The sequence below is a fragment of the Petaurus breviceps genome, unplaced genomic scaffold (genome assembly GCF_028583685.1).
Source record: "Petaurus breviceps papuanus isolate PSGF00001 unplaced genomic scaffold, PetGlider_PUasm1.0 37, whole genome shotgun sequence".
Taxonomy (NCBI): Eukaryota; Metazoa; Chordata; class Mammalia; order Diprotodontia; family Petauridae; genus Petaurus; species Petaurus breviceps.
This window is the reverse complement of record NW_027186296.1, coordinates 87,987,964-88,005,092: the sequence shown is the minus strand read 5'-3', so window position 1 is coordinate 88,005,092 and position 17,129 is coordinate 87,987,964. Positions and strand designations below refer to the sequence as shown.

The 17,129-nt window shown below is 34.6% G+C and overlaps 1 protein-coding gene across 9 annotated transcripts in view; it reads right to left on the bottom strand.

Annotated features, from left to right (window-relative positions):
* The window catches only part of VTI1A (vesicle transport through interaction with t-SNAREs 1A), a 417,207-nt gene that overhangs the window by 161,349 nt on the left and 238,729 nt on the right, over positions 1 to 17,129 (bottom strand). For 3 of the 9 annotated variants that reach the window (XM_069099005.1, XM_069099008.1, XM_069099007.1), the window contains 2 exons: positions 8,535 to 8,605; positions 7,731 to 7,803 (listed from right to left, as the gene is read on the bottom strand). In XM_069099005.1, the coding sequence (XP_068955106.1) occupies positions 7,738 to 7,803; positions 8,535 to 8,605 (137 nt within the window). In that variant the 3' untranslated portion in view covers positions 7,731 to 7,737. Of the gene's footprint in view, positions 1 to 31; positions 6,099 to 7,730; positions 7,804 to 8,534; positions 8,606 to 17,129 lie in introns of those variants that run through there. The other 6 variants (XM_069099000.1, XM_069099003.1, XM_069099004.1 and 3 more) reach the window with 3 other exon arrangements.

Genomic DNA, 17,129 nt, shown 5'->3' with positions numbered 1-17,129 from the left:
TATGTGATTATTAAATTGGAAAACTTTGAAATTATTTTATTTTGAATAACTTAAAAATGCAAAAGGCAGAATATTGGAGTGGATAGCTTGCGAGACATGGTGTCAGGAAGACTTCAGTTCAAATTTACCTCTAATACTTAATACCTAAATGACCATGGCCAAGTCATTAATTCCCTCTGAGCCACAAGCACCTCTCTATGATAATAATTATAGATGCCTTTTGATATGTGTAAGTGGATGGAATTCCTGCACAAGTTCCTGGTTCCTGATGTATTGGTATAATTATTTTGTGTGAACGATGGTTTGGGGGATGACTTAGGGTTAAGCATAAAACAGAATATCCTAAGAGGAAACCTTTGCAACTTTGGAAGCCTGTGGAATCTCCTATGGACTGACTGACATTTTCTTTTAATGGCATATATTCTATATTTTATGACAAATTCATCCAACAACAAGAACTTACTATATATGCCAGGTGCTGGGGACACAGAGATAAAGATGAAAAAGTCCCTGTTCCCAATGAGCTTCCATTATATTGGGAAAAACAACACGTACAAAATTTGTAGAACCCCTTTAAATAATATGATACAACAGAAGCATTGAAATTAGAGTTAGAAAACCCAAGTTTGGAACCTAGGCCTGATACTACTAGTTATGACTTTGGTCAAGGCAAAAGGTAATGAAATCCTTAAGCAAAAAGGATGGCAGTAGGAATGGAAAAGGAAATCGTGGATTTGAGAAATATGGCAGAAATAGCTATTATAATACATTTTATATTATTGGATGTGGGGGGTTTGGGAGAGATGGGAAATGAAGTTCAAAAATTACAATGATTGAGTCAGAGACTATGAAAATAGAAAGGGCCCTTAAAGATTATCCAGCTCAATTCCCTTCAGTTCTCAGCTTTTGGTCTCAGGACCCCTTCATATTAAAAAATTACTGAGAAGCCCAAAGAGTTTTTGTTTATAAAGGTTAATATCTGTTGATATTTACTATGTTAAAAATTAAAACATCTTAGTTTTATAACAAAAATACTTTTGACTTCATAGACTTCCTGAAAGGGTCTTAGGGACCCAAAGACATCCCCAGACCATACTTTGAGGATTGCTGATCTAGAGAAATTATGTAGAGATAGAACTTTTGGGAATACTAACATTGGTCTGCTTGATTCTACTGCAGGTTCAGTAGTGGATTATTTTTACACTTCAATAGGATTTTCCTACTGTTCTTGGATATGGTCTTCACACGCCCCAAGAGGAGCATTTTGGATAGAATTTTGGATAGAAGAAACACCTTGGGAGCTAAAACTGTATTTTTTTTTCTTTGTGACCCCAATACTTAGCCATAATGCCCAGCACATAGTAGGTGTTTAATAAAGGCTTATGGGTTTCACTGAATGATTGACAAGGACCATAAAATTATTAAAATATTGACATTCTCTAGAAAGATAATCATATAAATACAGTTTTTAGGTGCTGAAGCAAAATAGAAAATTAATTTTTATTTTTTTGGTCTGGGCCTGTAATTTCATGAGTGTTGGAAATTTTTAGCATAAGATATCTCTCTACCAATGCACATCATCATTGCTAATTTTTATAATTTCTAGTTTTATAAAATAGCCTGGGGACACAGAGGGTTTAGTTGAAATGCCCATGGTTATACAGCTACTATGTGTCAGAGGTAGGAAGTGGACCTAGGCCCTTCTTTGCTTTATCTTACTGGGCCTCAAAGTTTTTCCCTCCAGTCTCCATACCAAGGGCAACTCGATGGCACAATGGTTAAAGTGCTGGGTCTGGAATCAGGAAGACCTGGAATCAAATATGACCATCAGACACTTACTAGCTGTATGACCATGGGCAAGTCACTTAACCCTATTTGCCTCAGTTTCCTCATCTATAAAATGAGCTGGAAAGGAAATGCCAAAACACTCCTGTATCTTTGCCAAGAAAACCTTGAATGGGGTCACAAAGAACATGACATGATCAAAACAACTGAACATCTCCATACCATGCCTTCTGCTACTGGATTATCATTTTTATCTACCTTCCAAGAGGACCTTGGACTCCATCCCTGGGTTTCCCTAGCTCTGACAGATGAACTTTGGCCTCATCTTTTTTTTTTTTTCCATTTTTCAAATGCTTTATTAACTTCTGATTTACATCATTCATTTCCGCCAGATTTTGAGTTACAAAATTTCTCCCCGTTTTTCCCCTACCCACTGCCCCAAAATAGCAGTCCCACAGGATATCCCCTCCTCCAATCTGTTCTCTCCCATATTTTCTCCCATACCCCTTTCAACTTTTCCATTAGGCTATGGTGGATCTCTATTTGGCCTCATCTAACTGTGCCGAATTTCACTCTTCATTATGGAGGCTTTACCCTGCTCTGTATCAAACCTGGACGTTTGCCCCTTCTTAGGAAACCCTTAGGAGACCTTGGGAGCAGCACCCTATCCCAAGAGCTCAACACATTAATGCTGATGGTGTGAACATGCAACTATTTTAGCTCACTGTAGGTCAGAACTCCTGAGTTTAAGAGATCTGCCAGCATCAGTCCCCCCAATAGCTAGAATTATGGCTACGAGTGCCACACCCAGCAGACATTTGGTTATAAAATAATAAAATACCTTATAAAAAAGAAAATAAGTCTCTTAGGCTAGGGATATGATCAGGGTCCATATTCAATTAGTAAACATGAAAGTAGGAAGAAGAATGTGATACACAGAGGGGAAAAATACAAAGATAAGATTCTGTGAGACAATCTATGCTTTTCAGCATGTGGAGACAGTGAGGGAATTTTCAAGGACATTTCTCTTAGAAGACTTGGAAACTCTTTGCTGTTGAATTCTCAGACAGTATAAGAGCAATTAGAAATGTAACAAAACATTTCCTAAGTAAAATGGTAAGAAAGGGACAACAGAAGAGTGATTATTTTTTCCTTAGTAGCACTGACATATTTTCTTAAACATAATTCATTCCCACCTTATTTTTAAAATCTTTATGGTTTAGAAGTTCTCTGGTTGGAATTTCTATCAATGAAGAATATTTACCCTCAGGAATCACTACAAAAGAACATTTAAGGTATCCAGATGTTTTACCTATCACTTTACTGTAGCCATAGATTGCTCTTCCAAAACAGGGAAATGATTACAATGACATTAGTCCCCCAAATGTTTTAGGAAATAGGTCCAAGAAAAATACATGTATTACATAGTATCAAAGGAGTTTAGATTGCACAAGTTGTCAGTTGCCCTTAATGCTTTCTATTGCATGTGTCCAATAGATTACTTACAACGACCTTAACTAACCGAGTTGCTGCATGCCATTAGCCGGAAGGAAGCAAAATCCACATATTTAAATGAAATCTCTTTCTGATCTTTTTCAATTTGCAGAAATAGTTGGGCAGGTAAAGTTTATATGGGGAAAACAAGAAATGATTTAATGTTGAGATCATTTTACAAAGAATGTATTTTTTTTTGCTTATTATCCACATGATTTCCTTCCAAAATCATTTGCCTGCACACACAGCATACCAACTAACATGACTGTCTACTGTTTCCTTCCAAATTTATGATGATGGGTTTGGCAAATTGCTTTGGATCTAAATCATTATTCCCTGAGAAAAAAATATAATCTTTAAAAACTAAAAATTATTAAATCTGAGGAAGGAAAATAAATAATCACAATTTCCTTTGTTTTTTGTCATCAAAAATCTTGGGAAATTATTATTATTATTCTCACTGGTTGCTAAGCACTAACACAACCTGGACCTGACCCCCCTAGTCAAATGCTAATCAAGAGATATTCCCATAGAAAAATATTTATGTTAAGGAAGAGCAATGTTTAGGTTAACAAGCCACACAAGTGTCACTTTAAGACATCCAATTACAGTAATCAATTTTTCATGAATGCCTTTGGAAATCCATTTTTTGGGACACAATATCCAAAGAACATGAATAGCCATTTGTTTCATGACCATTTTCATTATTATTTGAATACTATTTTTAAAAACACTGTCTACCCAGCCAAGAAATGAACAGTTTGTCCCTAGGCAGCTCTCTATCTTATGTCAAAGAGGAAGAAAAATTACTTGATAAAAAAAATCAGCTATATATTTATTCTCATGTAAAGTTTTCCCATTACAATTTTCAACAGAACAATTCCTCTTTTGTTTTCCTTTGGGTTATTACTCAAAGACTCATATGCTTTGGACTGGCATGTTTATTATGTTATATAAAATATTTCTTTTTTCCTCCCTAATTATCCTTTTAACTTCAGTCCATTTAATAATTTTCTCATTTCATGAAATAAAACCAGGTCATTATCTTGCATTTGTTTTCCAAAATCTTTGGTTTGCTATTGACTTGCACTGTTTTCTATTCATTTACAGCATATTTTTTCTTTTGGCATGATGCCTAGCACATGGTAAGTAATTAATAAATGCTCATTGTTGTCCCCTTTCTAAATTATTAGCAGGGATTAATCTGATTTGTAGCATGTATGATTGTTTTTTAAGTAGCTGTCCTAAGAATTCTAGAAAAGAACTTTCATATTCATTGAAAATTAATAGTGATAACGTTTAAAAAGCATAGAACCCATGATATGGGCATACAATATTGGTTGACTAAAAGTCTCTAAAAGCTTAAGTAAGCTTAATCCTTATCTTTTTTTCCTCTCTCACTTAGTTTAGAACAACTTGCAAACAGCCACATAGATAGATACCCATAGATAGACCATCTTAACCATTCAACTGTCTTCATAATAGATTTTCATAGATACAATCTAATCATTTCTATTGTTAAAGTGACCAGAATAAATGGATTGTCCAAGTTAGAGTTTGCTGATTTAATATGTGAAGGTAGTCTAATTTTGAAAAAAAAAGTAATCTTTTTTTCTTACCAATTAACATCTGAATAATTTAATTCCTTAGTGATAAAATGTTTAGTATATTTAGGAATACTTCATTTTAAAATCTAATTTTTAGTAACACAGATGAATTTATTATGCAGGCCTACATTATATATAAAGAGCATAATAAAAGTAACAATAAAAAGGAAACTTAAAAACTTTACATATGAAAAAAAACCCTACAATTTACATAGCTCTTTCAGATATATTTCATGTGACACTGACCACAATCACTCTGTGAGACAGGAAGGACAGGTGTTACAGTCCTTATTTTACAGATGAGGAAGGTAAGACTCCAAAAGGCTAAGAGACATGCCAAAGTCATATATACAAACAATATGCTAAGGACTTGTGATTAGAAAAGGAGTGTGGCATTGTGGACAAAGTGCTGGTCTTAGAGTCAGAAAGACATTCAAGTGTTGCCTCTGATATGAGTTATATGAACATGGACAATTCACTTAACCTCTCTGATGCTCTTCTACAAATACATGAATATCAGAATCAATTAATCCAGAAGCATTTATTAAGTGCCTGCTGTGTGTCAGATACTATACTAGGCACTGGAGATACAAATACAATGAATAAAACAATCTTGACTTCCAAAGGAGTAGGATTTGAATACACATTTCCATACAGAGACTAAAAAGTGAATCTGGAAATGGTTTTGCTTTCTTGTATCCCTCAGAAAATTTATATCATGTAGAACAGTGATAAAAAAGTCCAAGAATAATATCCTATACTTGGTCCCCAAAGATACGGTCAGCCAGACAACAGCATTGATTGAGTGGACCTGGTGAACTCAGCATAATACCAAATGCTATATCCCAGAAACTTATGATACAATGCGCGGGATGAAAGGCTACACAGGTGGAAACCAGAACTTCCTCTGTTCAAATCCAGCATGGTGATTCAGAGAGGGATTTTTTTTTTTAATGCTCATCCCCCAGACATATCCCAAAAGGGATGACTCAGTGATTGACTGCATTTGTGAACCCCAAGCAGATTTCACTAGTGATTTTCTTCTTTTGGTTTTTGAAACAGAGATACTTAAGTGTATTTTCCCCAGGAGCAAGCTCAGCCAAAGGTTACAATATTTGTTTGTGGTTCGCCCTCTCCAAATTACTTGCAAATGTATTCAAACACAATATAGGGAGATACTTCATTTCCTTGCAAATAATGGTTTGTGGTGTCCTGCAAAAAAGGGTGAGGTGCGTCAAGCATAAACAGGGAAAAAACACATTGGTTTAGAAGCCCATAAATCCTTATTTGAATCTGCCAACCTGAAAGCCTGGAAAAACTGTTTTTTCTAAATGCTATGTCTGATTAAGCCATACCATTAAATGACAGCTGAACTTTAACATTAATATGATATTATTTAAATAACTGCATGATTTTTTACACTAAAAATGATGAATGATTTCTGGACAGCTCAATTGACATAAAGCAGGAGGCCCCTTTAATGAGATTTGACAAAATGGAGACATATGCAGAATATTCGTTACAGCTCATATCGCAGGGGCCTTGCTGGGGAAGCTATGGAGGGTTGGTATTTTTATTATTATTGTCTATGGGCACTGAAGCATCTCTTTCAATTGCCACTTTCTTTCTCTGTGGATTTTGAATTTAGCTTGTGTTATTTACATATTACTCTTAATCAGAGAATTTGGTAGGGTACAGTTCAGAGTTTAGATTGTGAGAAAGCTGTGAAATGGAGACTCAGTGTGGAGTCAGGTCAACATTTGCTGGCAGAGTATACAGGGAACAGAGGAAACAATTTTGATTAGGCTTATAGGGGGAAAACACCAGCCTTGAAGCCAAAATTATTCAGTTTGATTTGTTGTTATAGTCATGCTAGTGATAAATGAAGAACTTAGCTAAACCAGTTTTGGCAAATTATTTTAAATGAATACGTGATCAGTGGGGACTTTGGACATTTGAAAAGAGCTGCTCTCATAGGACCAACTCTTTAGGTGATATTTTTTAAAGGCCCTATTAATTTTGTCCATTCAAGTACAATTCCTAAGGATGTACATCCTATCCTCACCCCAAATGGAGAGAAAATAAGAAGTGAAGTAATATAGTTACGTTGAAGATGTCTTTCTTGGATTCTGAAAGAGCAGGGATTCCTTACCAAATATTTTCAAATAAATAACGGAATACATTTTAAGACTGATACAAATATTCTAGATAAAAGCAAAACATTTTTCTTAGATTCATTTTCCCATACTTCTAGTATAGTTTTTCCATCAAATACAGGTAAAAACATATAAAGTTCTGAAATGCACTAACTAGTATTTCTAAATTAAAATCAGAGCTCAGATTAAAAAAATCATACCATATACGTAATGCATTTATACACACAAACACATAGATACATATATGTATACATCCACAAATACATACATACATTCAGGAGTATATGTTTTCATAGACCCTATTTCTAAATTAAAGAAAAGAAGGTTAATTTAATATTCAGTTATGTCCCTGATAATGTCAAAAACATAGTCACTATAATAAGAAATAAGCTATTAAAATAGGAAATGAAATCAGGTTGTTCCTGCCATGCGACCTACCCTAGGCTATGAAGAAATATTTTATGTCTAACCCTAATTTTTTTTCCCCATGACTGGAGATATCCTTTCTACCCCCATAAAAAGTTTTAATCTGATTTACTCAGCATATCAAAACAAGAGTTAATATCCACATGCTCTCCTTTTAAAAGGGTCTTGACACAGGATAGAAAGACTAGAAATGCATACACCTGTAAAATGCCAAGTTGCAATTAGATGAAAAACATGGAATAAAAAAGAGGCCGATCCCTACCTTGCTCTTACCTTCGCAACATTCCTGTCAAGATCCGAGAACTTTTCCCCAAGTTAGCATCTGTTTCTCGAAGCTAAGGGAATAAGTATGTATTAAAAACAAGGTTTCATACAACTGCATTGTTTTAACGTGCATTAGTAATCAATAATTTTATTTTATATTGAGAAAACATCATACAAAATATCTAAAGATACCAGGAAACTACCAAATAAAAAAATCCCAACCAAACACTCAAAATGACACTTAAATGAACTCTTAAAAATCTTTGGTTCAGAGAACTGCATATGATAGATAATCCCAAGAGCATTAAAAGAGGGAATACATGGAACACATTAAAAGATGGAATACATGAACTTGAACTGGAGAAAAAGCAAATGCCTTACAGGCTGACAAAGTTTAATAAACATCTGGTAGTCATTTTTCAATTTATGAATGTGCAAATTCCCAAAACATAAGTGGGAATAAAATGAATAGAAGCAAAATGAGATTAAATATTTTAGCAGTTCTTTGTTTTATTTTTATTTTTTAAATATTCTTGATGGAGGTACATAAAACACTTCTAGAACCTCCCTCAGTAGTCTGCTTTTTCAGACTAAAGTGCCACATTAACATATTCACTTGGGGTGTTCCAAGGTAAAGAGCTAAAAGAAGAAATCCTTCATTTTTCCTTCTTTCCTTACTCAAACACTCCAGGGTTCTTTAGAATCATGTGGCCACTTATTGGGATGCCATTATTCTTATAATTTCTGTATACTGGGTCATGTGTTACTGAATTTGCAAAAAGGCTACAATATACCAACTCACCCTTTCCCGAGCACGTTGTATCTTCTCTCTGTCATGACTGAGGTTTTCCAACATCTCCTGGCCAATTTGCTCTGCATTATAAACAGAAGTTTAAATAATGAAAGAAAATCCCTATGCATGTGAGCAGCCTTCAAAATGTCAAATTAAAATGGCTGTAGAACTAACTTCAGAAAGCACTGCTACATTAGGTTAACAGGGGAACATTGTGATTCACATAATTGAAAAATAAAATATTTTTTCCCAAGCAAGTATCTGATATATGATTTACTTTATCATTAGACAAACATTGACCAAATCATCCTTCTGGATACTCGCCCCCTTAATTGGCTTCGGAGATATCAATTTATCCTTTTTATTATTTTTTTTAATTTTAAATTTCAGTAGAATGTAGGTTCCTGAGGACAGGGACTGTTGTAGTTTTGTTTTTATCTTCAGTGCTTAGAAAATAATGGCATTTAGTAAATAATTGTTAAATTGAATTCATTGTCCCCTTATCTTTTTTTCTGACCCTAAAAGGTCAGAAATGTGTATACCTGCAAAATGCTAAGTTGCAATTAGATGAAAAAAGATGGAATAAAAAATTCTCCAAGTTCTGTTCTTGGCTCATTTTTCTTTTCTCAATGCATTTTCCCTCAGCAATTTTGTTTGATTCCATGTTTTCAATGATCATTTCTTAGGGAGATATTTGCAAATCTAGCCATTTATCCCTAAGCTCTCTTCTAAGTTCCAGACCTATATGTCCCACTGCCTATAGGACATCTCCACCTGGATTTTGCAAAAGCACCTTAGACTATGTGTGTTCAAAAACTGTGATCTTTACTTCTAAACCTGTTCTAGCTTATGAAATTACTATTTATGTTCACCGCACCACCATTTACCCTGTGTCCCATCTTAGAAATCTTGATGCAACCTTTCACTTTTTGTTTACCTTTCCTACTCAATCAGCTTTTAATTTCTACCTCTGTAATAGCTATCAAATCTATATCCTCGAGTTACCCTGGTATAGGATCCAAATGCCACCCACCTGGTCTATTACAGTAACTTCCTAAGAGGTCTTTCTACTTTTTTTTTTTTTTCATATTTTAAGCTGTTACCAATAGCCCTTATGAATAAATACAGTCAGGAAATTCTTCTGCTCAAGAATCTTCAGTGGATCTCTTGTTGCCTGCCAGGCAAAGTTCACATTTCTTTGCCTAATATTCCAAGCCCTTTGAAGTCTGGTGCCACCATATTTCCTAATACGTCATATTTAATAGAATAGTTCATATACTTCACAACTAAAGGGACTGTTTTCTGAAGAGGCCATATGCTTTCTCACTTCAGTGACCTTATGCAAATCATTTTCCTTGTCCCTATCCCTAGTACATCCTGTCTCCCACAATTTTGTTTCTTTTCTTACTTCTCTCAACTCACAATATCTTATTTGGACTTTGAAGGATAGTTCAATGACATCTTCTCCATGAAGCTTTCCCTGATTTCTTAGAACTTTAAATCTATAATCCTGTGATCCCTGCAATCTGAAATAATAGTCCTCCTTGCCCCTTGCAACATTTGTCACGTAAAATTTCTTTAATGTAGTACTTGTGTGTTGTGGTTATCTGTGTCTTATTCCCCTTGCTAGACAGTAAGATTTATGAGGACAGGAGACATGTCTTATCTACATTGTGCATCTCCCCAGTATCAATTATAGTGCTCCGCACACAGCAGCTGACAACAGAAATATCAATTTAATTGAATCCAAATGGAAAAAGACCATTTTGGCAATTAAAAAGTAAGACAGTAGAGAAAGAATGTTTGCAGCGAAATTTGAATTTTTAACCAGGGTGGCAAGTTCCAAGTATTCTCAGATCTTAAAACAACTTTCCACATTCCTATTCTGAAAGACAACAGAAGGTAAAACTGAACTCTCTTGTCCCAAACAGCATAAGAGACATAGCTTCCAGTGCATAGGAAACTCAATCAAAGAATGCTAGTGCTGGCTTTAAAAGTTTATTGGGCCCAAATCTCTCATTTTATGTAGGAGGAATGCCCAGAGACGTTAAGTGACTTGACAATACCACACATCAGATTATTGGCAAAGTGGGACTGGAATACAGGTTTCCTAAATCCTAATCAAGTTCATTTTTCATTGTTTTGTATCATAGATCATACGCTGTTAACGTATGGATTGCAGAAAAAAAAATTGATACCTCCTATTTTCAAGATTTGATATGGAATGAATCTAGTTTTAGAACATGGCATTTACCTTACCATTTCCCTATATAACTCAAGAACCCAGATTTAAAATACTGTGTATCCTTAACAATAAATCAACCTTCCATATGGGTTGACCTGAATTTTTTTTAATCTATTGATCTGTCTACATACATATACACACATACATGTTAAGATGAATGAAAATCGAAGCAGAAGAGACAAACACATATATTCTCTATATCTCTTTCAATATGTTTATCTATATCAGTATCTACAGAGAGCAACAGCAAGACACTTATTTTTTCTTTCTTAATTTATTTTAAACTTAAATACACAATAAGAAAAAAAGCATCGCCATGTGCATAGCAGAACGTAAGAGAGGATTCAAAATATATAGCAATAAATTTCCATTTCAAGAAAGCCTTTAAATACTACACATTGCATTCAGAGCTGTCCATCTCTGCTTCCTCATGAGTTTTCTTTTATTCTCTGCTGTGTACTTTTTACTTTGTTCTTTTTTCCCCTCTTCCTCCTTCCCTTTCCCCAAAAAGGCTACATTTAAGTGTGGATATATTTATTTTTACATATACACACATACATATACTTCAATATCTATACTCATATACAGACATAAACATTCATGCGTATCTATGTAAGACTACTATACTTCTTTGTTCTCTGTTTCTCTGAGGAAAGATAACATCATCCTTGATAAGTCCAAGTCTTTCCATATTCTTCCAAGTCCACCAACTCATCATTTCCTACACCACAGCAATATTCCAACTTTATACTGTCTAGTTGTTTTAAACAGTCTAAAACAATAGTTATTAATATGGCTGACATGGCATAGTTTCCCTATTTTTCTCTTTTGATTAAATCTACTTTAGCTTTAACTTTGTCTGAGATCATGACTATCCCTGCTTTTTTTCCCTAATAAATTCTACTCCTCATCTCTGTTTTTATGGATATATGTCTCATTTCTTATCCCTTCTGACTACTCTATTTTACTTCTCCTGCTACCTTGCCCTCCTATTACTTAATTTACTCCCCCCCCCCACAAAAATCCCTCCCTTATCTTCTACCTCTCCCTTTCCCCTTATACTCTTGTTTCTATCTGAATTTAGAAGACTTAAAGCCTTCCAAATATATATATATATATATATATATATATATATATATATTTTATCCCTTCTTTATTCCATTCCTGTTTATCCAGACACCCTTCTATACTCCCTTCCTTATTCTTTTTTCCTCACCCTCTTATTTCTTTATAAATTTAGAAAACTTTTATTCCATTCTAAATTGTATATATTGTTCTCTTTCACCCAGATCTGATGTGAGTAGGGTTCCTTCTGCAAATCCCTCCCTTATCCTCTCCCTGCCTCCCTATCCCATTAGCGTTTTATTTTTTTCTGAATTTAGAAGACTTTTATACCCTCCTATATATATATAATTCCCTCTTTCACCCATTCCTAATAAGGTTCCAGAACTACCAGCCCACCTCCCTGATGTAATTACTCTATGCCAGTTCTTCCTCTTGCATCTCATTTGTATATAAGATAATTACTTTTTACCTTTTCCTAAACAAGTTTTAATTTTTAGAATCACATCATACTCAGGTCTACCCTATTCAAACTATCCAATTATTAATAACAATATGAAGCATACATTTTACATTTCCTCATATAAAAAGTAATCATTCTGTCCTTATTGAGTCTCTTGTAATTAGGCTTTGATATGTATCTTATATTTCTCTTGGATCTTGTATGTCAAATTCTCTATTAAGTTCAGGGTTTTTTTTTGCAACAAAATCCTGAAAGTCTGGTAATTCACTAAATGTTCACTCTGTTTTCATTCAGGATTATGCATAATTTTGTTGGGTATGATATTTTCAGTTGGAACCCCAGTTCTTTTGCTCTTTGATATACAGTGTTGCAAGACCTGTGGTGTTTTAGTGTCACTGCTGCTAGGTCTTCTATGATTCTAATTGTGACTCCACCATATTTGAATTGTTTTTTTTTCTAGTTGCTTGTAATATGTTCTCCTTGAGCTAGGGGTTTTTGAATTTGACTATGATATTTCAGTAGGTTTTCTGTGTAGAATCTCTCTCAGGTGGTAATCATTGGATTTTTTTTTCTATTTTTACTTTCAACTCTTGTTCAAATGTTTGAGGACAATTTTCTTTAATTACTTCTTGTATTATTGTATCAAGATTGTCTTCTTTTTCATTGTAGCTTTCAGGTAGTCCAATTATTCTCATGTTTTCTCTTCTTGATTTGTTTTCCAGATCAGTTGTTTTTCTTATAAGATGTTCACATTTTTCTTTTATCTTTTCATTCTTTATATTTTGTTTTATTATTTGTTGGTCTCATAACATTGCTGGCTTCCCCTTGCCCAATACTAATTTAAAATTTTTTTTCCCCAATTCTAATTTTCAAGGAGTTGATTTCTTCCTTAAGATTCTGGATCTTCTTTTCTAATTGGTTGACTTTCTTTTTATAATCTTTTTGTTTTTCTTGGATCGTTTTTATTTTTGTAAAAAAAATTTCATCATTCTCATTTGATTTTAAAATCTCTTTTATGAATTCTTTTGGGGCAGGTGGCCACTTGACATTACTCTTTGGGGTAGGAGAGGCTTTTTTGCTTCAGTATCCTCTGAAGATGAACATTGGTCTTCTCCAGTTCCACAATAAGTTTCTATAGTTAGGTTCTTTCTCCTTTGCCTGCTCATTTTTAAAATTTGTAGCCACTTATTATTGTAATCATCTCTAGTTCTTGGGTATGGGGGATGGTACTTCTGGCCTCAGATGCCCCTTCAGTTCTTCCCTCTTGCCTGGAACCAAAACCAAGAACTACACTCTCCTGTAAGTTCCCACAGCCTTTAGTGTATCTACCCCATTGCTTCTGCACTCACTGGACATGTGCTGGTTCCTTCTCGCCCAAGGCTGTCTTGGCAGCAAAGCTGGGCCTGGCATCCCTTATTAGCAGAGGTTCCCTCAATCTTCCCTGGCTCAGACACTGATTCCCCACACTATCCAGGAGGTAAAATCCTATGGCTGGGGCCAAGATACCTCATGACCCAGCTAGCCCCAGGGTCTGCTGCTTACTGTTTCCGTGGAACTAGCCTGGAAGTATTTACACTTCACAGGACCAAACCTGGGTCCTAGGATTTTCCTTTGGATCTTCTTCAGTTGTCCCAGGAGGATCACTGTTCTGCCCCAGTTCTTATTTATTTTTACCAGCTCTACATTCCCTCAGAGGTTCTCTTTTGTCTTGTTTGTGGGGTAAATGTGGAGAGCTTAGAATTTTCCGAAGTACTCTGCCATCTTCCCAGATTCTTCCCCACTTATTCTTTCTATACATCTATATCTGTAACTGTATCTATAGCTGTTTCTCTCTCTCTTTATATATATATACATACATACATACATATATATATATGTATGTATATATTGCTCACTGACAGTGCAGCTTTCTTTAGGCTTTTTCTTGAGCTTCAACTAACGTGTAGAAATTGTTAACCCATTATCAGCAGCGACTTTGGTTCCAAAGTTGACACTCAGGGTAGGTTCAGTGCTTCCATTTTGGGGATACTTTTAAAAAATTGATAATTTTTATGGATAATTTACAAACAATGACAGACATACAGTATATCCTGAAGTAGCTAAACAATTGAGTTTTAATGAGTATTTCACTTGCTCTGTCTCCATCAAGCTAATTCTCCTCTTAGAACTATACTGATTTTATCTATCCTGTAGTGGTCATTGGCAGTGCTTTGACTTGACAAATATTCAGCCATGCTGGAAAAATACTTATCTGACTCACTCTCTTTCTGTGATTTCCAATGCCTGGGTTGCTACCTTGCTCTAGTAATTGAATTCAGAAATTTTCTTCTCTTTTACCCTTCCTATCAATTAGAACATAAGAACTCAATTTATAATTTGAATGTTTGGCTCACATTGTATATCTAGTAGCTGAGCTCATAGTTTATGAGACTTACTGAGACCTTAGCCATATTTTTTGGTGTCCATACTTTTACTCATAAATTATACTGGCATCTACAGTTTACACAATTCTAAGAAAATCTGGATTTGGAGACATGACTATTCAACCCTTCTCCTCACCTAATACTTCAGCATATCTTCAAATTCTGAAATTGTTTAAATTTATTAATGTTTTTGGCCATTAAAGCACAGACTCCAAATGCCAAATAACATCCACTAAACCACAAATACCAAATTTAACATCATCATTGAATTATAACATGATCTACTTATTAATTATAAATAAATCAGGACACTGACATTTGATCTTCAAAGTAACTAAATGATTCTTTTAAGAAAAAACAGTAAGTGATATGTTTAAGACTTGAACTTTTGCTATACTGGTATTGAAGAATCTGAATAAAGCTATTTAAAGATCACTCCAATAATAATTTAAAGTAATAATAAATATAATAATAATATTCATAGTAAAATTTTCTCAAGAAAACGATGTAGTAAAACAATCTCAGGACTAGTAGTCAGAAGACCAGAGATAAAATTCTGGCTCTTTGCATTTACTAGCTATATAACCTTTGCCAAGTCACTTAGATCTCTTCTGAGCCTCAGTTTTTTTTCTTTTTGTGAAAAAAGGTAATATTGTCTTTCCTATTTCACAGGTCTGTTGTGAGAAATGAGGAAATGTAAGTGAAGATGCTTTGAAAGTTATAAAACATGATACAATTGAAATATAATACTATTATTATTGATTTTTCAGGAGGTTGATGAAAGGATACCTTACTCTGCAGTTAAATATCAAAAACTACAGCAGAGTTCGCACCTCAGGATACATTACTAAATGCAATGAAGGAATGGGAAGTATATCTTCCCCTCTCTGACCACAAATTGGCATTCCCATTGTGTTATCTTCTCTCCTCTGACTTGCAGCTATTTTATAGCTGTATACAATACCTTCCCAAGTGAAATGTGGTAAGATACATGGTTTCTCAGGGCAGAAGTTAAACAGTGGAAGATGCTACAGATGACAGAGAAGTAGGAATATGAGTTTTTCTCTCTATTTATATCCACAATAAACCATGATCTAGAATGCTGTTATGCTCAATCATAATTTATAATGCATACTTTTTTTTTTTTACCAAGACATACCCTAACAACGTAGTGATTGCATTTATCTTAAACAATGCTCATGGAAACTATCACTATCCTAATAATTTAATTTTAAAATACTATAATTTATACAGTGTTTTTTTTTTCTATAATGGAGCTCAAACTACCATATATATATTACAAAATTCAAGGATTCAATTTTCTGGCTAATGCTCAAAACCTATCTTTCTAGGGAGAATAGGAATGGATTGCTACCTTCAAGTAATATAAAGCAAAAAACAGGGTTTATGAAAAGTTTAGTGATTTTCCATAACAACAGTAGTAAGGGACATTTATACAGATCATTAAGATTTTCAAAGTGCTTTATCAATGCATTGTCTCATTTAATCCTCATAGCGACTCTGGAAGGCAAGAGCTACAGTTACTCTTTTAATTTTTTTCTTAAATAGGACACTAAAAGTGAAAGAGGTTAAATGACTTTTTCATAGTGACATAGTTAGCAAGCATCAGAGATAAGACTGGTACTCAGGTCTCTTAACTTCAGGTCCAGTACTTGCTATGCTCTGCCATGCTGCCTCACTACTCCCACAATGTGTCAATGATAAAGTTGGTATGCTAAGTAACATCTGGACTGTAGACAACTCTAACAAGTTCCCAGTAGCTATTAATGCTGTTTACTATATAGATTCATTTTATGAGCAAGGCTGATACATTGAAAGAACTCTCTGTGTTTGATAAAGAGTTGGGAAAGCTAGAGGGATTTTATAAGGAAGGAAGGAAGGAATCAAAAGGCGTTTACTAAGTACTTACTATGTGCAAAGTACTGTACTAAACACAGGGAATACAAAGAGAAATGTAAGATAGTCTCTGCTCTCAAGGCCTTCATATTTTATTGGGGGGGGGGGAAGGAAGGGCAATAAGTGATAATCCCTATAAGAGGTTGTAACTGAAAATGACATAGAAGTCCCATGGTCCTTAGTGTACGGTGGAAAAGAAAATGGTAATGCATCTTTACAATTCTTTACACTGATAAAACCACATCTATTTCTAACGTTGAATCATTCGACATTGCAAAGGACTTTGGTACTGATTTTCTTGTTGGGGTCTTCTGTAGCTGTGGCTCTTGAGGAGGATGGTGCTGAGCACCTGAAGTATTTTCCAGGATGTATCTCCATGTATCTCCAGAGTTAATTCCTGAAATAATGGCTTCAGGGGCTTGGCTTAAGGCAGAGACTTGAACAAAAGTAGGGTCAAGGCTCTGAGGAGGTAGAGTATACATAGGCTGCTATTT